At 38.2% G+C, this 27,450-nt stretch overlaps 1 protein-coding gene across 5 annotated transcripts in view; it reads right to left on the bottom strand.

Annotated features, from left to right (window-relative positions):
• ACAP2 (ArfGAP with coiled-coil, ankyrin repeat and PH domains 2) overlaps nucleotides 1-27,450 on the bottom strand; it is a 253,999-nt gene that overhangs the window by 87,727 nt on the left and 138,822 nt on the right. For all 5 annotated transcript variants that reach the window (XR_005217201.1, XR_005217202.1, XM_037837936.1 and 2 more), the window contains exons 3-4: nucleotides 17,974-18,093; nucleotides 16,479-16,532 (exon numbers count right to left, since the gene is read on the bottom strand). Coding sequence is in view for 3 of the 5 variants with exons in the window: in XM_037837936.1 (XP_037693864.1) it covers nucleotides 16,479-16,532; nucleotides 17,974-18,093 (174 nt within the window). In the remaining 2 variants the exon portion in view is untranslated. The remainder of the gene's footprint in view (nucleotides 1-16,478; nucleotides 16,533-17,973; nucleotides 18,094-27,450) is intronic.

The raw sequence follows: 27,450 nt of genomic DNA, 5'->3' as shown, positions 1-27,450 counted from the left end.
TGCTATTCCTTTTCTTGCATTGACAAATGCAATGTTTAAGTTATCTGGGATAAGTTCACTGGATTGCAAATAAAATAATGATGATGCTTTCTCCAAAGTATACCCAGAAGTTGCTCTACCTACTTTTATTAATTCTTCTTTGGCTTCAAATTAGCACTCACTAGTGAATTATTTTCAGCCATACATTTCCAACACTTTCAATCTATAAACTTTCTCAGGATATGCTAATAAAAAATTTCAAGGACTGTTTAAAATTATATTAAATTAATCAGATCTGAGAATGTCAAGTCAGCCATCTTTTAAAGCCAATAACTAGCTTTAAACAAATCAGAAAATTGAGATTATTTCTCCCAAACTTTTTGAATTTTACTTTTAGCTCATAAACTTAGGCAAAATTCTTTCTTTAAATAGCCAGGGCACTTTTGTATTAAATATAAGAGAGAGGGATTATGGGAAGATGGTGGCATAGAAAGAGGTGGAAGACCTAGTCTCCCCCAGAACAATTCATAAATGAACAAAAAACCGGTAAATAACCTGGAATAACAGCGGGGAGACAAACGTGACTGTACACTCAACATCCACCGACATGAATTGGGAGGAATGCCCGAGATCACAGCATAAAATCCGTAAGTAAAATTGCGGACCCGCGCTGAGAGACGAGAACCTAGAGCTGGGAGCCCCTCCGTCACGGAAGCCACGCCGTGCACTTTCTCAGCCCAGCCCCAAGTGAGGTTTTAGTGATAACAGCTCAATACAGACAGCGAATCCTCAACAAGCAGACAGAGGCTTTTGGTGACGGCTGACCTTGGGAGAATCAGGGGAAATATTCTGTCTCTCGCTCTCTTTCTGTGGAGAAATCCTCAGCTGCTCTCAGCCCACAAGGCATTGCAGTAAAGACAGCCTCACACATTCTGCATACTGAAATGAGCTGAGAGCCCCGTGGCACAGCCAAGTGGCCCAGGTCTTCCCTAGAGGGACGGCGCACACTGATGACGTAGAACAGCATTTTCTCTCAGCTGAGGGAGGATCGTGGCTGGGAGGGGGGATCCGCTCGGAGAACCCAGAGGCGCTACGCCAAGTCTGGTGGTTTATGGGACACCGAGAGAGAGCTGCCCCTCCTCCCTGACCACCCATGCGCACGTCCCACATTCAGGGCGGGCGACACCAGCGGCGCGCCCAGGCTGAGCTCTCGAACTGAACATACAAGAATCATTTCCCCACACTACTGACTGGAGGGATATAGGTGGCTCACAGACGCCCTCTGCTGGTTACCTAGAGAAAGTGCATGTCACCAAGCTGTGTCTGAAAAATTAGATCGATATCCTTTAAGAACACTATCAAGCAAAACAAATCCCAAGAGGCCAAAAACAACAGAAAATCTTAATGCATATGATAAAACCAGATAATATGGAGAATCCAGCTCCAAACACACAAATCAAGATTTCAGAAGAAACGTTATTCCTCGCAAAATTAATTAAAGAGGTACAATCAAAGAACAAAAACATGGCAAAGGATTTAAAGGACATCAAGAGGACCATGGCCCAGGATATAAGTGCCATAAAGAAGACCCTAGAAGAGCATAAAGAAGACATTGCAAGAGTAAATAAAAAAATAGAAGATCTTATGGAAATAAAAGAAACTGTTGGCCAAATCAAAAAGACTCTGGATACTCACAATTCAAGACTAGAGGAAGCTGAACAACATCTCAGTGTCCTAGAAATCAACAGAACAGAAAATGAAAGAACAAAAGAAAGAATGGAGAAAAAAAATAGAAAAAATCACAATGGATCTCAGGGATACGATAGATAAAATAAAACATCCAAACTTAAGACTCATTGGTGTCCCAGAAGGGGAAGAGAAGGGTAAAGGTCTAGAAAGAGTATTCAAAGAAATTGTTGGGGAAAACTTCCCCAACCTTCTACACAATATAAATACACAAAGCATAAATGCCCAGCGAACTCCAAATAGAATAAATCCAAATAAACCCACTCCAAGACATATTCTGATCAGACTGCCAAATACTGAAGAGAAGGAGCAAGTTCTGAAAGCAGCAAGAGAAAAGCAATTCACCACATACAAAGGAAACAATATAAGACTAAGTAGTGACTACTCAGTGGCCACTACGGAGGCAAGAAGGCAGTGGCATGACATATTTAAAATTCTGAGAGAGAAAAATTTCCAGCCAAGAATACTCTATCTAGCAAAATTCTCCTTCACATTTGAGGGAGAGCTTAAATTTTTCACAGACAAACAAATGCTGAGAGACTTTGCCAATAAAAGACCTGCCCTACTTCAGATTCTAAAGGAAACCCTACCAACAGCGAGACAAAGAAAGGAAAAAGAGATATAGAGAATTTTAACAGACATATACAGTACCTTACATCCCAAATCACCAGGACACTCAATTTTTCTCTAGTGATCACAGATCTTTCTCCAGAAGGGACCATAAGCTGAGACATAAAACAAGCCTCAAGAAATTTGAAAAAAAAAAAAAAAAAAAAAAAGAAGTGAATATACTCAAAGAACATTCTCCAAACACAATGGAATACAAATAGAAGTCAATAATTGTTGAACTATAACTCCACTATTTACTTCCTACATGATAAAAAAATACACAAACTTTAAGGACAAATCAGTGGTTTTGAACTCAATGTAAAATATGTAATTTTAGACAACTATATAAAGGTGGGGGAATGGAGGAGTATAGGAACATAGTTTATGTGCCCTATTGAAGTGAAGGTGGTATCAAAGAAAAACAAGATTGATAGGGATTTAAGAGGTTAATTTTAAGCCCCACAGTAAACACAAAGAAATTATCAGAGAATATAACCACAGAGATGAAAAGTAGAGTCTGGATTAAGAGAAATGAGGAAAGGGGCAATAGGAAGTTAAGAAAGGAGTGTAGGGTTGCTGTTTGAGGTGAAGGGAAATTTCTAGTAATGGATGGTGGGAAAGAGCATAACATCATTCTAAACGTGATTAATCCCGCTAATGGAAGGCTAGGAAAGGGGTGGAATGGGAAGATTTAGGCTGTATATATGTTTCCACAATTGAAAAAAGAAAAAGAAAAAAAAAGACAGTCTAACTAGACGACAATTGAATGCTAAGGATGAACTTGGATGGGATTGGAGGGTGGAGGACAGGTGGCTCGAAGGGACACAGTTTAGACATAAGGAAAAGGAAATACAGAATGTAAGCATTGTATCATTGTTGAATCTCTTATACTTCTTAGCTGGGCTTAATGCAATTACATAAAAGAATGTTCTTGTTCATGGGGAGTACATATCTGAATTATAGTGGATGTTCAAGGATGTGTGCAGCTAACTCTCATATATTCAGAAGACAGAGAAATAGATGATGAATGATAGATAGGGAGGGAAAGAATGATGTGACAGCATGTTAAAGTTGGTGGATTAAGCTATTGGGGGTGGGAGGTCAGGGTATGATGGAGTTCTGTGTACGAGGCTAGTATTGTTTCTGCAACTATTCATGTAACTTCGAATTTATTTCAAAATAAAATAAAATATTAAAAAAATATATGAGAGATATTCTCATACTATTTCTTTACAAAAAGCTGAAAACGTTAAACTAATTGGCTTGGATTTTTAAAGATTAACTCTTCATTTTGATAACATTTATTGGAATTGGTATCTACATGCAAACTTTTATATATGAGATATTTTGTGAAATAATCTATTTACTAGAGCTTTAGAGTTTCAGAATGAATTCTTGATGTAAAGCCTTTATATCTTGCTGTCAAAATAAAATGTTAAAAATATTTTCACTGATACCCAGATCAGTGCTCCCGTATCCCCTATACAATTTTCTCCAGTGTCCCACACAAGTATGACCATCTGTTTCCATCAGGGACACAAGATGAGAAATACTGGGACGCTCCGCACTATTGTATTCTCAATACTTACTCACTGAATGAATGCTCTAATATGGAAATTTAAATTTTAAAAAACATTTCCAAAAAGGGTCACACATTTTCATAGAATTTATGTAGCAAATCAACTTTAAAACTTCAATCGGCAAAGATGAGTCCAATAAATATTCCAAGTTGTTTATATCAACAGCAAATTAGAATCCAAAAGAGTCATCAGAGAGATTACAGAAACCTCTAAATTCCAGGAAAACAAGTCTATTATTCAAACGAACTCTAAAATCTAGTAGAACGTAGTATACACGACCATTCTAGAAGTCAGTTGTTGGCATTTGTTCTAATTTGCTAATGCTGCTGGGATGCAAAACACCAGAGATGGATTGGCTCTTATAAAAGGGGGTTTATTTGGTTACAAGTTACATCCTTCACTGGAGGATGGCCAATGGTGTCTGGAAAACCTCTGTTAGCTGGGAAGGCACATGGCTGGCATCTGCTCCAAAGTTCTGGTTTCAAAATGGCTTTCTCCCAGGACGTTCCTCTCTAGGCTGCAGTTCCTCAAAAATGTCACTCTTAGTTGCACTTCAGGTATTTGTCCTCTCTTAGCTTCTCCAGAGCAAGAGTCTGCTTTCAACGGCCATCTTGAAAATGTCTTTGATCTGCAGCTCCTGTCCCTCTTGGCTGTAGCTCCTCTTCAAAATGTCACTCTCTCAGCTGCATTGCACTGAGTTCCTTCTGTTTGTCAGCCCATTTATAGGGTTCCACTAATCAAAGCCCACCCTGAATGGGCGGGGCCACACCTCCATGGAAATACGTCATCAGAGTTATCATCTACAGTTGGGTGGGGCACATCTCCACAGAAACACTCAAGGAATTACAATCTAATCAACACTGATAACGTCTGCCCACACAAGATTACATCAAAGATAATGGAATTTTGGGGGACATAATGCATTCAAACCGGCACAGCATCTTATAAAGACATAAGAATTCAAATAAATCCTAAGAAATTCTCATTCTAAAAGGTATGAGGAACCACTCTATCCATCATTACAGAGGAAACGAATCACAAAATAATCCAAATGATTATTTTTTAAAATGATTGGATAAATCTTTGTTTATTCTTAATTTGACTAGTAATCCAACATGGTTATTATTTCAAACATTTAAGACCAAAAAATTATTTCATAACAACATTTTTTGAATATCCACACGTTTATCCTGACACTGATACACCAAAAACCTAGGTGTTATAAGCTCTGCTACAGAACATAAACCATGTTCTGGTGTTTATTTCCTTTAAAAAAGCAGTAGTCTTATCCTATAAACCTTCCTTTATCCTGGAATGCTATGTAACTAAAATTCCATTGTAAGAATGTTATTAAAATAAAGTGTTTTACATATAACTAGGATTTCCCACATTTTAGAAAATGGCTCTGAGATATTTAAATTTCATAATAATTATTTATTGTAAAGAATAATCTTGGAATTTTTATAATTAAAATTCATCTAACATAGTCCCTTCATTCTACAGAGGAGGAATATAAATATTAGAAAAATTAAATGACTTCCTCAGGATGAGAATTATGCTAAACTCTAAAGATCTAACAATTAATAGGATACGTGTCATCCTTATGCAAAGTCTAATTAAAGAGTAATAGTGAAATCATGGGGGAAGAACCTTTGCCATAAATATACGAATTCTGATTCAAGTACACTCACGTTACTCCTACAGGAAAAAAAGAGACAAAGAAGTATTGGTTAGCAAGAAACAAAAAGGCTGGGTAAAACTGACAGCAGAGAAATTATAAAAGGGAAGAAAATTAAGAGAGAGTAAACCACAGCCTCATAATTTCATTTTTATCTGTTAGTAGTAAAATTTCTGAGATCCTATAAAAAGGAATATAGGAATAAAATTAGAAAGGCCCTGGGCACCTGGGTGCAGCATCTGACACAGAGCTCCCGACATATACATCTATGTAAGTATATATGTAAACATATATAAAGTCACCAACCTAATGGCCTTCAGACTTCTGGGCAGACAGGCATGTAAATAGTTACCTCCTTTTAGTGTGCAAATTATGCTTAAAACAACATGAATTCTTCAGTCAAAACAGAGATCCTAAAGTTTCTCAGGTATTAGGAATAGCAAAAGGAAAAGGTTCAATATACATTACCACTAATTAAGAGAACATTAAATCCCTTTGTTTATTTAGTATGCTTTCTTACCGATTTAATGAATCTTTATTGAATTAATTACTATTAAAAAAAAGATTTAAGAGTTTCCATAAATTCATTCATGTCCTCCATCTACTTAATCCTGCCCTGAGCAACTACTTTCTATCGAGCACTGCTCTAGGTGTTCGCAGCAGAGATAAAAGTACCTGCACTCACAGAACTTAGTGGAAATATATATATTTAAGAACAAATACGTGTGTGTATGTATTTATGTGTGTGCATTATGAATGCATGTGTCCTTCTTTAAAAGGGAAGGTAAAGTGATAGACACCATAGGGCGAGTGGTCAAGGAAGGCTCTATGAAGAAGCAGTGACCTAAATAAAATGAGGAGGACCTGCAGAAAGAGAGGGAATATTGTGAGCAAACTAGTCACAACACAGACATAAAGGAAGAGCACTACAGACAGAAATACAGCAAGTTCAAAGGGAGTGAAATCAGAAAGACTTTGGTATGTTCAAAGAATAACAAAGAAGCCAAGTGGCTACAGCAAAGCAAAAAATAATTTAAAATGAAATCAGGGAATTATGAGCAGGGGCTGGATCATATAGAGCTTGGTAGACCACAGTTAGGATTTTATTCTGAATACATGGGGAGTGACTAGAGCAGGGATGATGTGAATGTATATTTTCAAAACTTCATTCTGGGGGGTTTCCGGGTAAGAGGGCAGAATAGGGGGCTTGAAGACTCAGTTTGTCCTCCATGGCAGCTAGTAAATAGCCAAGAACTGTCTGAAACAATAACCTATGGTGAAGAGCTATAAGTAACACTCACAATGTGGAGGCTGGTGCCCATCCCCCACTCTCACAACAGGTCACCCCAGGATCCAGTTCCTGGCAGGAAATAAAAGTCCTCTTCCCCAAGAACAGAGTGGGGCTCACAGCTGAGCACTGACTGCAGCTTTTGATTGGCAAATTTGAACACTGGGTCCTGGCTCTGAGGGCAGTTACAGTTTCAACCAGTCCAGAAAGAAAAAGCAGACCCTGTTTCAACCCCACCTCCAGCAGGGGTGGAAGTAGGGTGATTCAGAGACCAGTGCCTTCTTGGAGCTGTGGGGAACAGTTTGCTGAAAGGCAGCTCTTCTCCAAGAATAGGAAAGGGCACAGATGAGCACCAACTGCAGGCTTTTGGTTAGCAAATATGGAAGGCTGGGTCCTGAGGTTCTGTGCTTTTTCTAGGTTTCAACCCAACCCAGACAAAAGTGACTGGCAGCCTCTGTTTCAACCCTGCCCACAACAGGGGCCAATTCAGTTGAGACTTAAGGGCACAGAAACACCCTAGGACTGCAGGGAATAGTTTGCTGAAGAGTGCCATGTGCTGGGGAGGCCAGGAAAGCACAGTTTCTGGGCGCAGTCGAGAGAAGTTTGGCATCCTTCTGGGTCTCCTCCCCAGGAACCAATCTATGCCACCTTCATGGGTCCCTGGCCCTGTTTTGATTGGGAAATACTGACTTGGAAAGTCCTCTCCAGGTGACCCTCCTCCCAGAATTTGCCCTCCAGGTAAAAGCAGCTATAGGCAACAAAAGGAGTGTTAAAAAAAACTGTAGAGTTTTTAATTTGCAATGGGTTTGCAGCAAGAACACAAGTGTCATGTAAACCATCCATATATCTTAAGCCAAAATGGGAAAGGAAAAGATTCATATCAACACTGTCATCATCAGACATGAAGATTTGGCCAAGTCCACCACTACTGGCCACTTGATCTACAAATGAGGTAGAATCAACAACAGAACCATCAAAAAATTTGAGAAGGAGGCTGCTGAGGTAGGAAAGGGGTCCTTCAAGTATACCTGGGTCTTGGTTAAACTGAAAGCTGAACATGATTGTGTTTATCACCACTGATATCTCCCTGTGGAAATCTGAGACCAGCAAGTATTATATGGCCATCAGTGATGCCCCCATATACAGAAACTTAATTAAAACATGATTACAGGCACATCTCAGTCTGACTGTGCTGTCCTGTTTGCTGCTCCTGGTGTCGGTGAATTTGAAGCTGGTATCTCCAAGAATGGGCAGACCCATAAGCATGCCCTTATGGTTAACACACTGTCGGCAAAACAACTAATTGTTGGTGTTGACAAAATGGATTCCACTGAGCCACCCTACAGCCAGAAGAGATATGAAGAAATCATTAAAGAAGTCAGCACCTATATTAAGAAAATTGGCTATACCCCCAACACAGTAGCATTTGTGTCGATTTATGGTTGGAATGGTGACAACATGATGGAGCCAATGCTAACATGCCTCGGTTCAAGAGATAGAAAGTCACCCATAAAGATGGCAATGCTAGTGGAGCCATGCTGCTTGAAGCTCTGGATTGCATCCTGCCACCTACTTGTCCAACTGACAAATCCTTGTGTCTGCATACACAATTGATGATATTGGTAATATCTCTGTGGGCAGAGTGGAGACTAGTGCTCTCAAACAGGGAACAGTGGTCACTTTTGCTCCACTCAATGTTACAACTGAAGCAAAGTCTTTTGAAATGCTTTATGAAGCTTGAATGAATTTCTTCCTGGAACATCGTGGGTTTCAATGTCAAGAATCGTTCTGTAAAAGATGTTCATAGTAGAAATGTGGCTGGTGGCAGCAAAAATGAACCACCAACAGAAGCGGCTGGCTTCAATGCTCAGGTGATTATCCTGAACCACCCAGGCCAAATCGGTACTGGCTATACACCTGTGCTGGACTGTCAAAGAGCTCACAATGATTGCAAGTTTGCTGAGATGAAGAAGATTCATCACCATTCTGGTAAGAAGCTGGAAGATGACTCTAAATACCTGAAATCTGGTGATGCTGCCATCAATGATATGGTTCCTGGCAAACCCATGAACGTTGAGAGCTTCTCTGACTATCCTCCTCTGGGTCATTTTGCTGTGTGTGATATGAGAGAGACAGTTGCTGTGGGTGTCATCAAGGCAGTGGACAAGAGGTATGCTGGACCTCACAAGGTCACCAAGTCTGCCCAGAAGCTCAGAAGACTACATAAATATTACCCATAACAGCTGCCACCCCAGTGGTGGAAGAACAGTCTCAGAATTGTTTGATTCAATTGGCCATTTAAGTTTAATAGTAAGAGACTGGTTAAGGATAGTGATATATCAGGAGGAAAAGACCATTTGTTTTTTGTGTGGCAGTTTTACGTTACTGGTTTTTAAAATCAGTACTTTTTTAAATGGACACGACAACCCACGTATGTCACAGAATTTTCAGACCCAACAAAGCAAAGTTTAATGAGACAAAAAAAAACTACAGAGGCAAATCAAAAACACCTAGAATAGATCAACATTCCTAGGGAAGAAAAGGGGAAAGGAAGCTTTCCCCTGGGGGTGAAACAATTGCACAAATAGTGCAATCTCAAAAACTATACTGCATACCAGGGCAAGAAGAAGAAGGAAGAAGAGTTGAAAAAATGTGATCAGTTAATGATGTGCTATTCTAAAGGTCTATAATAAGTAGAACCAAGGGTCAAAGAAGAGCCTTAACAAAAAGCCAACCAAAAAGAAAACGCTAGACAAAGTGACTGCACACTCTGGGTGAATTGTATAGAATAAAACTGTTTTTAAAAAAAAAGGAAGGAAAAGAGAAGAAAAGAAAACCCTAGGCTAGAGAGAAAAACTGGCCTTTAGAATCAACTTATCAAGATAATCAGAGGCCTAGACACAAGCAAAAAATTACAAGCATACTAAGAAATACAAAGATACAGCCCAAAGAAACAAATTAAAACTTCACAGGGTACACAGAATTTGGAACAACTAATCAAAGATGTTCAAACAAATTTCCTAAATCAATTCAAGTAGATGAAAGAAAAAATGGCTAAAGAGATATAGGATATTAAGAAGACAAGTGTGAGCACAAAAGAGAATTGGAAAACATAAAAAGAAACACAGCACAAATGATGGGAATGGAAGACACAATAGAAGAGATTAAAAATAAACTAGAGGCATACAACAGCAAATCTGATCAGGCAGAATGACTGAGAAGACAAGAGAGCTGAAATCTGACAGACAGAACAAATAGAGAAAAGAATGGGAAAAACTGAGCAGGATCTCAGGGATTTGAATGAAAGCACAAAAATGTACAAACATATGTATCTTGGGTGTCCCAGAAGGAGAAGAAAAGGAAAAAGGGGCTGAAGGAATTTCTGAAGAAAGAATGGCCAAAAATTCCCCAACTCTTATGAAAGACATAAATATGCATGTTCAAGAAGCACAACGTACTCCAAACAGAATAAATAATAATAGACCTATTCCAAGACACATACTAATCAGAATGTCAAATACCAAAGATAAGGAAAGAATCCTGAAAGCAGCAACAGAGAGGGATTAGTCACACACAAGGTGTTCTAGTTTGCTAATGCGGCCAGAATGCAAAACACCAGAAGTGGATTGGTTTTTATAAAGGGGGTTTATTTGGTTACACAGTTACAGTCTTAAGGCCATAAAGTGTCCAAGGTAATGCATCAACATTGGGTACCTTCACTGGAAGATAGCCAATGGCATCCGGAAAACCTCTGTTAGCTGGGAAGGCACATGGCTGGTGTCTGCTCCAAAGTCCTTGTGTCAAAGTGGCTTTCTCCCAGGACGTTCCTCTCTAACTGCAGTTCCTCAAAAATGTCACTCTTAGTTGCACTTGGGGTATTTGTTCTCTCTTAGCTTCTCCGTAGCAAGAGTCTGCTTTCAATGGCTGTCTTCAAAATGTCTCTGTAAGCTGAAGCTCCTCTCTCAGTTCCAGTGCATTCTTCAAAGTGTCCCTCTTGGCTGTAGTCACTTGCTCCTTCTGTCTGATCTTATACAGTGCTCCAGTAATTTAATTCAGACCCACCCTAAATGGGCGGGCCAACACCTCCATGAAAATTATCCAGTCAGGGTCATCACCCACAGTTGGGTGGGGCACATCTCCATGGAAACACTCAAAGAATTACAATCTAATTAACACTGATAGGTGTGCCCACACAAGATTACATCAAAAATAATGGCATATGGGGGGACATAATACATTCAAACTGGCACACAAGGGAAAAGCAATAAGGCTAAGTGCCAATTTCCCATCAGAAACCATGGAAGCAAGAAGTCTTGGTAAGATATGTTTAAGGTACTAAAAGAGAAAAACTGCCAGCCTAGAATTCTATATCCAACAAAACTATCCTTGAAAAATGAGGGAGAGTTTTGTTCATTCACAGAAAACAAAAACTGAGAGAGTTCATCAACAAGATCGTGGGATTGAGAACATCTTCTTGACCCCCAAAGACATTAAAAAAAAAAAAAAAAAAGAGTTAAGGTAGCTATACTAATATCAGACAAAACACACTTTAAATGCAAAACTGCTATAGGAGACAAAGAAGGACTCTATATATTAATAAAAGGAGCAATCTACCAACAAGAAATAACAATCGTAAATATTTATGCACCTAACTATGGTGCCCCAAATATATGAGGCAAACACTGGCAAAATGGAGAGGAGAAATAGGCATCTCCACAATAACAGTTGGAGATTTCAATACACTACTCTCATCAATAGACAGAATATCTAGATAAAGGATCAATAAGGAAACAAAGACCTTAAATAATGTCATAAATGAACTAGACCTCACAGACATATACAGAACGTTGCACCCAAAAACAGCAGGATATACCATCTTCTCAAGTGCTCATGGATCACTGTCCAGGACAGACCACATATTGGATCACAAAATAAGTCTCAAAAAATTCAAAAAGATTGAAATTATATAAAGCATTCTCTCTGCCCAAAATGGAATGAAGCCGGTAATCAATAATAAGCAGAAACCAGAAAATTCACAAAAATATGGAGGCTAAACAATCAGTGGGTCAAAGAAGAAATTGCAAGAGAAATCAGTAGATGTCTGAAGATTACGGAAAACGAGAACATAACGTATCAAAACTTATGGGATGCAATGAAGGCAGTGCTGAGATGCATACATTAAATGAGAGGAAAGAGCTAAAATCAAAGAACATAACGGCACATCTGGAGGCACTAGAAAGAGCACAACAAACCAATCCCAAAGCAAGCAGAAAGAAAGTAACAATAAAGATCAGAGCAGAAATAAGTGAAATTGAGAATAAAAAAACAATAGAGAGGATCAACAAATCCAAAAGTTGGTTCTTTGAGAAGATCAATAAAATTGACAAGCCCTTAAGCTAGACCAGCAAATAATAAAAGCTCAGAGAAGATGCAAATAAATAAAATCAGAAAAGAGAGGAGGGAAAATACTACTAACTCCAACAGAAATAAAAAGGATCATAAGAAGATACTATGAACAACTGTATGCCAACAAATTACACAACCTAAATGAAATGGACAAATTCCTAGAAATACAGGAACAACCTACACTGACTCTTGAAGAAATAGACAACCTCAACAGACCAATTACAAGTAAAGAGATTGAATGAGTTATCAACAACCTCCCAACAAAGAAAAGGCCAGGACCAGATGGCTTCATTCCAAGAAGAATTAATAGCAATCCTGCTAAAACAATTTAAAAAAAAATTGAAGAGGAGGGAACACTACCTAAACCATTTTATGAAGCCAGCATCACCCTCATACCAAAGCCAAATAGTGATGCTCCAACAAAAGAAAATCACAGACCAATTTCTCTAATAAACATAGATGTAAAAATCCTCAACAAAATACTTCCAAATTGAATCCAACAGCACATTAAAACAAGTATACACCATGATTAAGTGGATTTTATTCCAGGTATGCAAGGGTGGCTCAACACAAGAAAACTGATTAATGTAATACACTACATTAACAAACCAAAAAGGAGAAACCACATGATCATCTCAATTGAAGCAGAAAAAGCATTTCACAAAATTCAGCAACTTTTCTTGATAAAAACACTTCAAAAGACAGGAATAGGAGGAAACTTCCTCAACATGATAAAGGAAATATATGAAAAACCCACAGCTAACACTGTACTCAATGGTGAAAGACTGAAAGCTTTCCCTCTAAAATCTGAAACAACACAAGGATGCCCAATGTCACCACTGTTATTCGACACTGTGCTAAAAGTTCTAGCTAGAGCAGTATGGAAATCAAAAGAAATAAAGGGCATCCAAACTGGAAAGTTATAAGTAAAACTTTCACTTTTGCAGATTCTACACATAGAAAGTCCAAAAAACTCTACAACAAATCTACTTGAGCTAATAAATGAATTCAGCAAACTGGTGGGGTACAAAACCAACTCACAAAAACCAGCAGTGTTTCTATACACTAGCATAAGCAATCTGAGGGGGAAATAAAAAAAAAAAAAATTCATTTACAACAGCCATTAAAAGAATTAAATATCTAGGAATAAATTTAACCAAAGATGTAAAGGACCTATACTTAGAAAATTACAAAACATTTCTAAAAGAAATCAAAGAAGACCTAAATAAATGGAAAGACATTCCATGTACATGGATTAGAAGATTTTAATAACGAATGGAGCTGGGAGAACTGGTTATCTACTTCCACAGAATGAAAGAGGACCCTTACCTCACACCTTACGCAAAAATTTACTCAAAATGGATCAAAACCTAAATAGAAGAGCCAGGACCATAAAACTCCTAGAAGAAAATTAAGAGAAGCATCTTCAAGATCTTGTGATAGGCAATGGTGTCTTAGACTTTACACCCAAAGTACAAGCAATGGAAGAAAAAAATAGATAAATGGAACCTACTCAAATTAAATACTTTTGTGCTTCAAAGGACTTTGTCAAAAAGGTGAAAAGGCAACTGACTTAATGGGAAAAAAATTTGGAAACCACATATCTGATAAGAGTTTGATGTCTACAGTATATAAAGAAATCCCACAACTCAACAATAAAAAGACAAACCACCCAATTTAAAAATGGGCAAAAGATTTCAACAGACATTTTTCCAAAGCAGAAATAAAAATGACTAAAAATTACATGAAAAGATGCTCAACATCACTAGCAATTAGAGAAATGCAAATCAAAACCACAATGAGATATCATTTCACACCTACTAGACAAGCCACTATTAAAAAACAGAAAACTACAATTGTTGGAGAGAATGAAGAGAAACAGGAACACTAATTCACTGCTGGTGGGAATGTAAAATGGTGCAGCCGCTATGGAAGACCATTTGGCAGTTCCTCAGAAAGCTAAGTATAGAACTACCATATGACCCAGCAATCCCATTACTATGTGTGCCAGTTTGTATATATTATGTCCCCCAGAAAAAGCCATATTCTTTAATGCAATCTTGTAAGGGCAGAGGTATCAGTGTTGATTAGGTTAGAACCTTCTGACTGTTTCCACAGAGATGTGACCCACCCAACTGTGTGTGACTGACACCTTTGATTAGGGTATGACCTGTTCATTGAAGATTTCCATGGAAATGTGGCCCCACCCATTCAGTGTGGGTCTTGATTAGTTCACTGGAGTCCTATAAAAAGAGCTCACAAACAGAGGGACCTCAGAAAAACTGAGAGTGACATTTTGGAGAGAAGCAGCAGCTGAGAGACATTTTGAAGACGGCTGTTGAAAGCTGACATTTTGGAGAATGCCATTTTGAAACACAACCTGGGAGCAAGCAGATGCCAGCCACGTGCCTTCCAACTAACAGAGGTTTTCCGGATGCCAACGACCTTTTTCCAGTGAAGGTACCCTGTTGTTGATGCCTTACCTTAGACATTTTTACGGCCTTAAGACTATAACTTTGCAACCAAATAAGCCCCCTTTATAAAAGCCGATCCATTTCTGGTATTTTGCATAACAGCAGCATTAGCAAACCAGAACACTCGGTATATAGCCGAAAAAAATGAAAGCAGGGAACCCAAGTTGCTGATGAATGGATGAATAAGATGTGGTATATACTTACAATGGAATATTATTCAGTTGTAAAAAGCAATTAAGTCCTGAAACATGCAACAATATGGATGAGCCTTATAGACTCAGTGTTGAGTGAAATAAGCCAGACACAAGAAGACAAATATTGTATGAACTCACTGATTTGAAACAATTACAATGAGCCAACTCATAGAGTCAGAATCTAGAATATTGGTTACCAGGGGACAAGGGGATGGGAATGCAGAATAGGGAATGGGAAGTTAAGGCTTAAAATATACAGGGAATGATAGCATGTTTAGGTAACAGATGGTGTAGCACAACATTGTGAATGCAATTAACAGCTGTGAAATATACATCTGAATATAACTAAAAGGGGAAACGCTAGGTTATATATATGGTAACAGAATAAAAATAAATTTTAAAAAATCCATGGAACTACAGTACACAGTGAACCCTAATTTAAACCATGAATTATAAAAATGTGCTATCATCAATTATAACATGTTCTGCATCAATACATGTTTTTGGTGGTGGGGCAGTGTATGAGAATACTTTATTTTATGCACGATTTTTCTGTAAACCCACAACTTCTCCAAATATTAAAAAAAAAAAAAAAATGGTATGGAAAATGGGGGGAAAGGGGAGGGAGTAATGGGAACTCTGTACTTTCTGCATGATTTTTCTGTAAATCTACAACATCTCCAATAAAAAAAAAAAAAACGGTGCAGCTAAAATTTGAACTTAAATTAAAATAAGTATTTTCGGGTAACTTATCCTTAATAGGTAGACAAAAAAAAAATCAATAACAATAATTAAGAAAACCAAAGCAACTAAGAACCAAAAATTAGCTTATTTTACAAAGAATACAAGTGTAGATACTCTTGTTTTATAGACTGCTGCTAATAAATCAACACACTGAATAAATAATTATATGACAGCCGTATCAGTTACACTTTAAAATATATTTATAAAACATATGGCTTATAAGCTACCCTATTTTCAGTAAACTTTTACAAAACTTCAAAGGTATTCCTTAAAATTCCAAAAGCAGTATTATTATTGAAAGATAAATACACCTTAACCTTAAAAACACATCTAAGAAGCTCAAAGAACATGTGTGTTTAATACTTACTACTGATAAGACAAAGGGATATATTTATAAGTATTTTTCAAAAGATCCAAATTTAAAATGGCTTTTATTCCTATATTCTTAAACCAATATTTAAAAACTTACAAAGACAAAACTCAAAACAAAAAAATTAACTTTTATGAATATACATTTCATTGATATTAAGGTAACCATATTAGAAACAGATATAAAATATATATACTTTGTCTCTCTCCCTCTCTCCCTCTCTCCCTTACACTCACACACACACACATGCACACGCACACCAGGCACATTTTAGATTTACCTAACTAAAAAGCATGTTGATCCACCAGTTAGTGAATTCCAGCTTCAGTAATTCCATAAAATACTGCCACTCAAGAAAAGTACTAAAATATTAATATGGCCAATAGTAACACCTACTTACTGACACTTACTGTGTGAAAATTTATCATTTCTTGAAGACTGTCAGAAAACTTGGTCAAACTTGTCTATGAGAAAGAAACCAAAAGAAAACCAAATTATTAAGAGCTACTAAAAGAGGTCACAAAAGTATTACTTGAACATTTCTGACAGAAAGGTTAATTTACATTGGAAACAATAACATTTGTTTCCAAAGACAATATCACTATCTCATGGGCATGCTCTGCAGAAAAGCCAAGTTCTACATGTGGTAATATACAAAGCCCTAGAAAAGTCAAAGAATTAGTACTGCCCCACCAATAAAAGATTTATGCTAACAAATAGGAATGGTATATATGGGCTTAAAGAAAAAATTTTTTCAGTCTATCAAGACTGCCCATTTACTTCTTGACCAAAAGGGGAAGAGAAATGAAACAAAATAAAGTTTCAGTGGCTGAGAGATTTCAAATGGAGTCGAGAGGTCATTCTGGAGATTATTCTTATGTGGTATACAGATAACCCTTTTTAGCTTTTAGTGTATTAAAACAGCTAGAAAGAAATACCTGAAACTGCTGAACTGCAATCCCATAGCCTGGATCATTGAAGACAATTGTATAACTAAATAGCTTATATGGTGTGAACCTGTGATTGTGAAAACCTTATGGCTCACACCTCTTTTTCCAATGTATGGACAGGTGAGTAGAAAAATGGGGACAAAAAGTAAATGAATAACAGGGGGCCATAAGGGGTAGGGGATGTTTCAGGAGTTCTTTTTTACTTTTATTTTTATTTTTTTGAAGTAATGAAAATGTTCAAAAATTGATTGTGGTAATAAATGCACAACAATATGATGACACTGTGAACAACTGATTGTACACTTTGGACGAATGTAGGTTATGTGAACATATCTCAATAAAATTGCATTTAAAAAAAAGACTGCCCATTTAGAGAGCTATGTATCAAATAATTATCAAACCACTTCAATTTTTTCCCTAGTTCTCATTCTTGATAAAAGAAACACTGCAACACTACATAGTATAGCAAAGGATCTTAATTAATCCAGCACAACCTGCTGACCAGAACTTTCCTATACAACCTATATACATTTTAAATATATATACACCCACACCCACATATGCATAATATATATATTAACCTAACAGAGACCAGTTAGGTTAATGGTCTCTGCTTGCCCCAAAAAGCAGCTACTAGTAAGCATTACCTGCTCTCCCTGCTCATTATCTCTGGCAAATACTTCAGCTCACCCAACAACAATTAAATTTAGTAAGTTGGTTGAAACAACTGAGAACCTGTGTTTGGAGAGCGATGCTAGATATTCACAATGCAAATCAACCATCAATTTTTAACAATCTTAGAAAACAGGATTACACAAGGTAGCACCAAAAGATGACAGCTTTTCTACTTCTTATTTTAAGGACATAATAACTATAAATAAAGATAAATGCATGCATAATTCTTTAATGTCTTGTTGCATTTATCATTTTTAATTGTAATTATAATAATACTAACCTCAACTACTGCATCATTACTAGAATACTGTGCCAGGTCTCGAATTCCATTCATGAATTGTTTATTTGCAACACAAAAGGCTTTCCCAGTATCAATCATCACAATACAAAGCTTCACAAGCTGAAAAAGAAAAATATTATATCAGGTTGAAAATCATTTTATAAAATACTCGGTTGTACAAGTGTTGACAATAATCACGAGTTAACATAGTTAAGTTACATTATGGTACGTCAATAAACCCAAAATAGATTAATTGAATAATGTGCTTTTTTCCTTTGACTTATACAGTAAATTCATAAGAGAGTTGTACCAAAAAAGAAAGTCATTCTGGTCTAATGTTCACAGATTAGAATACAGAGGCTCCTGATAACAACAAAAACATACATATTTTTTATCACAGTTAATCAATCCCATAAATTAGTCCAATTAACTTATTAAGCACCTACTAGAAGAAAAAAAAGGGTACTACAGGCAGCACAAGTAATATGATAAAAGACTTTTTTTAAAAAGTTAAATATGAATGGTATTTTGGAAGAAAGGTGAGTAAACTGGTGTGATGTGTTAGTCGTGTTTTCAATATCCATCTACCAAAGCAGATATCTGAACCATTTATTCAAAAAATCTTTCTCCATTGCCCTACTGTTCAAAATACTGTGCTAAGCCTATAGACAATCATTTCTTTTTCTTTGTCCCTCCCTCCCTCTCCCTTTTTCTTTCCTTCCTTCCATTCCTTTCTCCCTCTTTCTTCTTCTCTTTTCCTTCCTTCCTTACTTTTAGAAAGAACAATTTCTTCAAACAAATTCTTGGGTAGAGGAAAACTAAGATGATGGCTAGGTAAGACAGGGCAAAAAAAACACCTCCATGAAAAACACTAGATAAAAACCAGAAAGTGACCCAGAATACCGGTTACAGCGATGCGCCAGCTGGACGAGGTCTGCTAGTATCACAGGGGCCGTATACTTGGTGAAACCAGGAGTCTGCATTCTGAAACGAGTGAGTAAGCTGGCTAGAAGGCCCTCAGCCGCACAGCGTTGCGGGAAAGCCGGGGCTTGGCGTTTGGCAACTGACTGGCTCTTTCAAAAAAAAAAGGGGGGGGGGACCCAGGAGCGGCTGCAGTTGCGGGAGTGGGAACCATGCAGTAAAACACAGCAAGAGGGGGCTGGGCCGGCCTGTCGGTGTCTGGCCTGGAGGATAGTCCGCTGCAGCTACCCTTGGGGCCGGGGGAACGGAGGGGAGAGCTGGAAGCAGAAAGAAACCCCGCGGCTCACTGCTGGCTCCCCAGAGGGCTGGAAAAACTCCTGCCTGGGGCCGTGCCCACAGCCCAGAGCCCCGTCAGTTGTCCAGGAGCTGGGAAGGAGGAACTGTGCGAGGAGGGAGGGTTGAGACGCCCCATTCGGCCATCTCTGCGTCAGGCTGAGAGCGCCGCTGCACAGCCCAGCGGCCCGGGGCTTCCCTTGAGGGACGGCACGCACTGGTGACGTAGCACGGCATTCCCTCGGCCAAGGTCCTGGAGGATTGTGGCTGGGAGGGGGTACGGCTCGGAGAACCCAGGGACACTACGCCAAGTCCGGTGGTTTGTGGGACAGCGAGAGAGAGGGTCTGGGGCTGAAATGAAATGAAGGCTTAGACTCTTGAGGTGGCCTTGAATCTCCGGGAACCTGGGGGATTTGAATATTGAAGCTGCCCTTCCTCCCTGGCCACCCGGACACACGCCCCACACTCAGGGCGGACAGCTCCAGCAACACACCCAAACCGAGTTCCCCAACTGAACCCCACAAGAAACATTTCCCCACACACTGCGGGGACCAGAAAATGAAAGAACAAAAGAAAGAATGAAGAAAAAAATCAAAAAAATCGAAATGGATCTCAGGGATATGATAGATAAAATAAAATGTCCATACTTAAGACTCATTGGTGTCCCAGAAGGGGAAGAGAAGGGTAAAGGTCTAGAAAGAGTATTCAAAGAAATTGTTGGGGAAAACTTCCCTAACCTTCTACACAATATAAATACACAAAGCATAAATGCCCAGCAAACTCCAAATAGAATAAATCCAAACAAACCCACTCCGAGACATATTCTGATCAGACTCTCAAATACTGAAGAGAAGGAGCAAGTTCTGAAAGCAGCAAGAGAAAAGCAATTCACCACATACAAAGGAAACAACATAAGACTAAGTAGTGACGACTCAGCAGCCACCATGGAGGCGAGAAGGCAGTGGCATGACATATTTAAAATTCTGAGAGGGAAAAATTTCCAACCAAGAATACTCTATCCAGCAAAACTCTCCTTCAAATTTGAGGGAGAGCTTAAATTATTCACAGACAAACAAATGCTGAGAGACTTTGCCAACAAAAGACCTGCCCTACTTCAGATTCTAAAGGAAGCCCTACCGACAGAGAAACAAAGAAAGGAGAAAGAGATATAGAGAATTTTAACAGACATATACAGTGCCTTACATCCAAAAACACCAGGACACTCATTTTTCTCTAGTTATCACGGATCTTTCTCCAGAAGGTACCATAAGCTGGGACATAAAACAAGCCTCAAGAAATTAAAAAAAAAAAATTGAATATACTCAAAGCACATTCTCCAAACACAATGGAATACAAATAGAAGTCAATAATTGTTGAACTATAACTCCACTATTTACTTCCTACATGATATAAAATACACAAACTCCAATGACAAATCAGTGGTTTTGAACTCAATGCAAAATATGTAATTTTAGACAACTATATAAAGGTGGGACAATGGAGGAGTATAGGAACATAGTTTATGTGTCCTATTGAAATGAAGGTGGTATAAAAGAAAAACAAAATTGTTATGGATTTAAGAGGTTAATTTTAAGCCCCACAGTAAACACAAAGAAATTATCAGAGAATATAACCATAGAGATGAAAAGTAGAGTATGGGTTAAGAGAAATGGGGGAAGGGGCAATGCGGAGTTAAGAAATGAGTGTAGGGTTGCTGTTTGAGGTGAAGGGAAGTTTCTAGTAACGGATGGTGGGAAAGAGCATTACAACATTCTAAATGTGATTAATCCCACTAATGGAAGGCTAGGGAGGGGGTGGAATGGGAAGATTTGGGCTGTATATATGTTTCCACAATTGAAAAAAAAAAGACAGTGTAAATAGATGACAATTGAATGCCAAGGATGAACATGGATGGGATCGGAGGATGGAGGACAGGAGGCTCAAAGGGACATAGTTGAGACGTAAGGAAAAGGAAATATAGAATGTAAGCTTTTTATCATTGTTGAATCTCTTGTACTTCCTAGCTGCGCTTAATGGGATTGCATAAAAGAATGTTCTTATTCAAGGGAAGTGTATATGTGAATTATAGTGTTTGTTCAAGGGTGTGTGCAGCTAGCTCTCATATGTTCAGAAGACAGAGCAACAGATGATGGATGATAGGGAGGGAGGGAGGGAGGGAAAGAAATAGCGATGTGACAGCATGTTAAAGTTGGTGGATTGGGCTATTGGGGGAGGCGGGTCAGGGTATGATGGAATTCTGTGTATGGGGTTAGTATTGTTTTTGCAACTGTTCCTATAACTTTGAATTTATTTCAAAATAAAAAAAAAATTCTTGGGTAAAAATATAAATATATTAAAAAAAAAAAGGTAAAAGTGGAACTGCTGTAGACAAAAGAGAGAAGAGTACTTAGGGAGTAGAGAGGGAGGGCTCCAGGAAGAGGATAAAGATCCCAGAGAAACTCTAGACAACTCCTAGGATAACAGAGTCTAATTTAAAACTGTTGCTTTAGGGTCTAGAAGACCAGAAATTTAAACAATCTTTGCTCTCAAGAGCTCATTCTAATCCAACAGACAAGCAGATAAATTCTATACAGCACAAATACAACTGCTATGACAAAACTAAAGCAAACAAGAAGGATTTCTGTTAAAGGCAACCGTTAAGATGAGACCTGAAGACCCACAAGATTAGCCAATCTTATAAGAGTGAAATGGGAGGCAGGGCAAGATGGCGGAGTGGTGAGGAGCAGAATTTCGTCTCTCCCCTAGAGCAGCTGGCAATTACCCAGGAGCTGTGTGAAGCAGTATTTTCAGGGTCTCCAGTAACCAGTCACACATTGGACACAAGTTTGGAATTGGAGGAAAAGCGGAGATCGCAGCGAACATTGCTGACCAAGGAATCTACCTGGAGAGGACCCAAAGAGGAGAGAGGAGAAGGGAATAGTGCCCCTGAGAGACAACTGGAATTCTGAGGATTGGGAGAGTGGAGGGAGGCCCAGCTCAACTGGCAGTCCTCCTTCTGGGAATTCAGACCCCAGGGGCTGGAATTCAGATTCCAGCTTCAGTCAGCCACACCCCTGACAGGATCAGAGTCACCAGGAGAACTAAAGGCTCCATACCTCCTTACACTGGTGGGGGAGCTGTGGGCTGGCCAGCGCCACCTGCTGGACAGAAGAGGAAAAGCACCAATTCTAAAGACCTCATAGGAGGGTCTCATTCTTAGGAAAACTCCATACCCTCCCAATGAGACCTGGACTTCACTAGACTGGGAAAATCTGACTAGGGTCGACCATATCTGAGGAGACCCACTCACAAAAAGGTTATATAGAGGCAGAGCAAGAAACAGAAAAAACAAGAGGGGAAAAAATCTGATCAACTAAATAGAACCTAAGTTAGAGGCCTAGAATAAGTTGAACTGAATAACAGAGGCCAGAAAACAAAGCCAACCAACAAGAAAACCACTAAGTAAAAGACAGAAAACAATCTCCAAAATAAACTAATCAAGAGAATCAGATGCCTAGACAACTTAAGATAACAAGCCATACCAGGAAACACGAAAACATGGAGCAGCCAAAGGAACAAACTAATAGCTCAGCTGAGACACAGGAGTGGAGGCAACTAATGCTAAATAAATTTGATGAAATGAAGGAAGATATAGCAAAAGAGCTGAAGGATATAAAGAAGACACTGGCTGACCATAAAGAAGAATTCATAAACTTAAAAAAACAAATGGCAGAACTCATGGGAATGAAGGCCACAATGCAGGAGATGAAAAACACAATGGAGGGACACAACAGTAAATTTGAACAGGCAGAAGAAAGGATCAGTGAACTGGAAGACAGGTCATTCGAATTCATACACACAAAAGAAGAGATGGTGAAAAAAATGGAAAAATATGAGCAGGGTCTTAGGGAGCTGAGTGACAACATGAAACGCACAAATATACGTGTTATGGGTATCCCAGAAGGAGAAGAGAGGGGAAAGGGGGCAGAAAGAGTAACAGAAGACATATTCACTGAAAATTTCCCAACTCTTATAAAAGACAGAAAATTAGAGATTCAAGAAGTACAACGTACCCCAAATAGAATAGATCCCAATAGACCTACTCCAAGACACTTACTGGTCAGATTGTCCAATGTCAAAGACAAAGAGAGGATTCTGAAAGCAGCAAGAGAAAAGCAATCCATCACATACAACAGAAAGTCAATAAGACTATGTACAGATTTCTCTGCAGAAACCATGGAGGCAAGAAGACAGTGGCATGATATATTTAAGATACTGAAAGAGAAAAACTGCCAACCAAGAATTCTATATCCAGCAAAACTTTCCTTCAAAAATGAGGAAGAGATTAAAACATTTTCAGACAAACAGACACTGAGAGAGTTTGTGAATAAGAGACCGGCACTACAAGAAATACTAAAGGGAGTGCTACAGGCTGATAGGAAAAGACAGGAGAGAGAAAGTTGGAGAAGAGTGCAGAAATGAAGATTATCAGGAAAGGTAAAAGGAGAGGAAAAAATAAGATATGACATATAAATTCCAAAAAACAAAATGGTAGTAGAAAGTACTGCCCTTACAGTAATAACACTAAATGTAAATGGATTAAACTCCCCAATAAAAAGACACAGACTGGCAGAATGGATTAAAAAAACAGGACCCATCTATATGCTGTCTACAAGAAACTCACTTTAGACACAAGGACAAACATAGACTGAAAGTGAAAGGTTGGAAAAAGATATTTCATGCAAACAACAACCAGAAAAAAGCAGGAGTAGCTATATTAATATCAGACAAGTTAGACTTCAAAAGCAAAACAATTAAAAGAGACAAAGAAGGACACTATATATTAATAAAAGGGTCAATTCATCAAGAAAACATAACAGTCATAAATATTTATGCACCAAACCAGAATGCCCCAAAATTCATGAGGCAAACACTGCGATCACTGAAAGGAGAAATAGATACCTCTACAATAATAGTTGGAGACTTCAATACACCACTCTCATCAATGGATAGAACATCTAGACAGAGGATCACTAAAGAAACAGAGATGTTGAATTGTATGATAAATGAACTAGACTTGACAGACATTTATAGAACACTACATCCAACAATAGCAGGATACACTTTTTTCTCAAGTGCTCATGGAACATTCTCTAGGATAGACCACATGTTGGGTCACAAAGCAAGTCTCAACAAATTTAAAAATATTGATATTATACAAAACACTTTCTCAGACCACAATGGAATGAAGTTGGAAATAAATAAAAGGCAGAAGGTCATAAAATTCACAAAGATATGGAGGCTAAACAACACCCTCTTAGAAAACCAGTGGGTAAAGGAAGAAATTACAAGAGAAATTAGTAAATACCTCGAGGCAAATGACAATGAAAACACAACTTATCAAAACTTCTGGGATGCAGCAAAGGCGGTGCTGAGGGAAATTTATTGCCCTAAATGCCTATATTAAAAGAGAAGAGAGAGAAAAAATTGAAGAGTTAACTGCTCACCTGGAGGAATTAGAGAAAGAACAGCAAACTAACCCCAAAGCAAGCAGAAGGGAAGAAATAACAAAGATTAGAGCAGAAATAAATGCAATTGAGAACAGGAAAACAATAGAGAGAATCAACAAAACCAGAAGTTGGTTCTTTGAGAAAATCAATAAAATCGATGGACCACTGGCTAGGCTAACAAAAAAAAAAGAGAGAGCAGATGCAAATAAATGCAATCAGAAATGGGAAAGGGACTATAACTACCGACCCTGCAGAAATTAAGGAGATAATGAGAAGATACTATGAGCAACTATATGCTAATAAACTAGACAACTTAGATGAAATGGACAACTTCCTAGAAACAACCAACATTAACTCAAGAAGAAACAGATGACCTCAACAAACCAATTACAAGTAAAGAGATTGAGTCATCATCAAAAAGCTCCCAAAAAACAAAAGCCCAGGAACAGATGGTTTCACATGTGAATTCTACCAAGCATTCAAGAACGAATTAGTACCAATCCTGCTCAATCTCTTCAAAAAAATTGAAGAAGAGGGAAAGCTACCTAACTCTCTCTATGAAGCCATCATCACCCTAATACCAAAACCAGGCAAAGATACTACAAAAAAAGAAAATTATAGACCAATTTCTTTAATGAATATAGACGCAAAAATCCTCAACAAAATACTCGCAAATCGAATCCAGCAGCACATTAAAAGAATTATACACCACGACCAGGTGGGATTTATTCCAGGTATGCAAGGCTGGTTCAACACAAGAAAATCAATTAATGTAATACACCACATCAATAAATCAAAGCAGAAGAACCACATGATCATCTCGATTGATGCAGAAAAGGCATTTGACAAAATTCAACATCCTTTCCTGATGAAAACACTTCAAAGGATAGGAATAGAAGGGAACTTTTTCAATATGATAAAGACAATATATGAAAAACCCACAGCTAACATCACACCCAATGGGGAGAGACTGAAAGCTTTTCCTCTAAGATCAGGAACAAGACAGGGATGCCCACTATCACCATTGCTATTCAACATTGTGCTGGAAGTTCTAGCTAAAGCAATTAGGCAAGAAAAAGATATAAAAGGCATCCAAATTGGAGAGGAAGAAGTAAAACTTTCACTATTTGCAGATGACATGATTCTATATGTAGGAAATCCAGAAAAATCTACAGCAAAGCTACTAGAACTAGTCAATGAATACAGCAAAGTAGCAGGCTACAAGATCAACACGCAAAAATCTGTAGTGTTCCTATACACAAGTAATGTGCAACAAGAGGAGGAAATCAAGAAAAAAATCCCATTTACAATAGCAACCAAAAGAATCAAGTATTTAGGAATAAACTTAACCAAGGACACAAAAGACCTTTACATAGAAAACTATAAGAAACTGCTAAAAGAAATTGAACAAGACCTGAAAAAATGGAAGAACATACCATGTTCATGGACTGGAAGACTAAATATAGTTAAGATGGCAATTTTACCTAAACTGATTTACAGATTCAATGCAATACCAATTCAAATCCCAACAACTTACTTTACAGAAATAGAAAAACCAATAACTAAATTTATTTGGAAGGGTAAGATGCCCCGAATAGCCAAAAATGTCTTGAGAAAGAGGAGTGAAGTGGGAGGTCTCACACTACCTGACTTTGAAGCATATTACAAAGCTACAGTGCTCAAAACAGCATGGTACTGGCATAAGGACAGATATACTGATCAATGGAATCGAATTGAGTGTTCAGAAGTAGACCCTCACATCTATGGACAACTGATCTTTGATAAGGCAGTGAAGCCGAAGCAACTGGGAAAGAGCAGCCTGTTCAACAAATGGTGTTTGGAGAACTGGATATCCATTTCCAAAAGAATGAAAGAGGATGTCCATCTCACACCTTATACCAAAATTAACTCAAAGTGGATCAGAGACCTAAACATTAACACCAAGACCATAAAACTCTTAGAAGAAAATGTAGGGCAATATCTTAAAGATCTTGTGAAAGGAGGTGGTTTCTTAGACCTCACACCCAAGGTACGAGCAACCAAAGAACAAATAGACAAATGGGATCTCCTCAAAATTAAACACTTTTGCACATCAAAGGACTTTGTCAGAAAAGTCAAAAGGCAACCTACACAATGGGAGATGATATTTGGAAACCACATATCAGATAAGGGTTTAATATCCCAAATATATAAAGGAATCCTGCATCTCAATAACAGAAAGACAAACAATCCAATTAAAAAATGGGCAAAAGACATGAACAGACATTTTTCTGAAGAGGAAATACAAATGGCTCAAAAGCATATGAAAAAATGCTCAACTTCACTGGCTGTTAAGGAAATGCAAATCAAAACCACAATGAGATATCATCTCACACCTACCAGAATGGCCTTTATCCAAAAAACAGAAAATGATAAGTGCTGGAGAGGATGTGGAGAAAGAGGCACACTTATTCATTGTTAGTGGGAATGTAGAATGGTGCAACCACTCTGGAAGACAGTATGGAGGTTCCTCAGGAAGCTAAATATAGATTTGCCATATGACCCAGCTATTCCATTGCTGGGTATATACTCAGAGGAACTGAAACTTAAGACACAAACAGACATTTGTAAACCAATGTTTCTTGCAGCATTATTCACAATTGCCAAGAGATGGAAACAGCCCAAATGTCCATCAAAGGACGAGTGGATAAACAAACTGTGGTATATACACATG

This window comes from Choloepus didactylus, chromosome 1 (genome assembly GCF_015220235.1).
Source record: "Choloepus didactylus isolate mChoDid1 chromosome 1, mChoDid1.pri, whole genome shotgun sequence".
In the NCBI taxonomy this organism is placed as follows: Eukaryota; Metazoa; Chordata; class Mammalia; order Pilosa; family Megalonychidae; genus Choloepus; species Choloepus didactylus.
The sequence above is the reverse complement of the archived record's forward strand: the minus strand, read 5'-3'. Positions and strand labels throughout refer to the sequence as shown.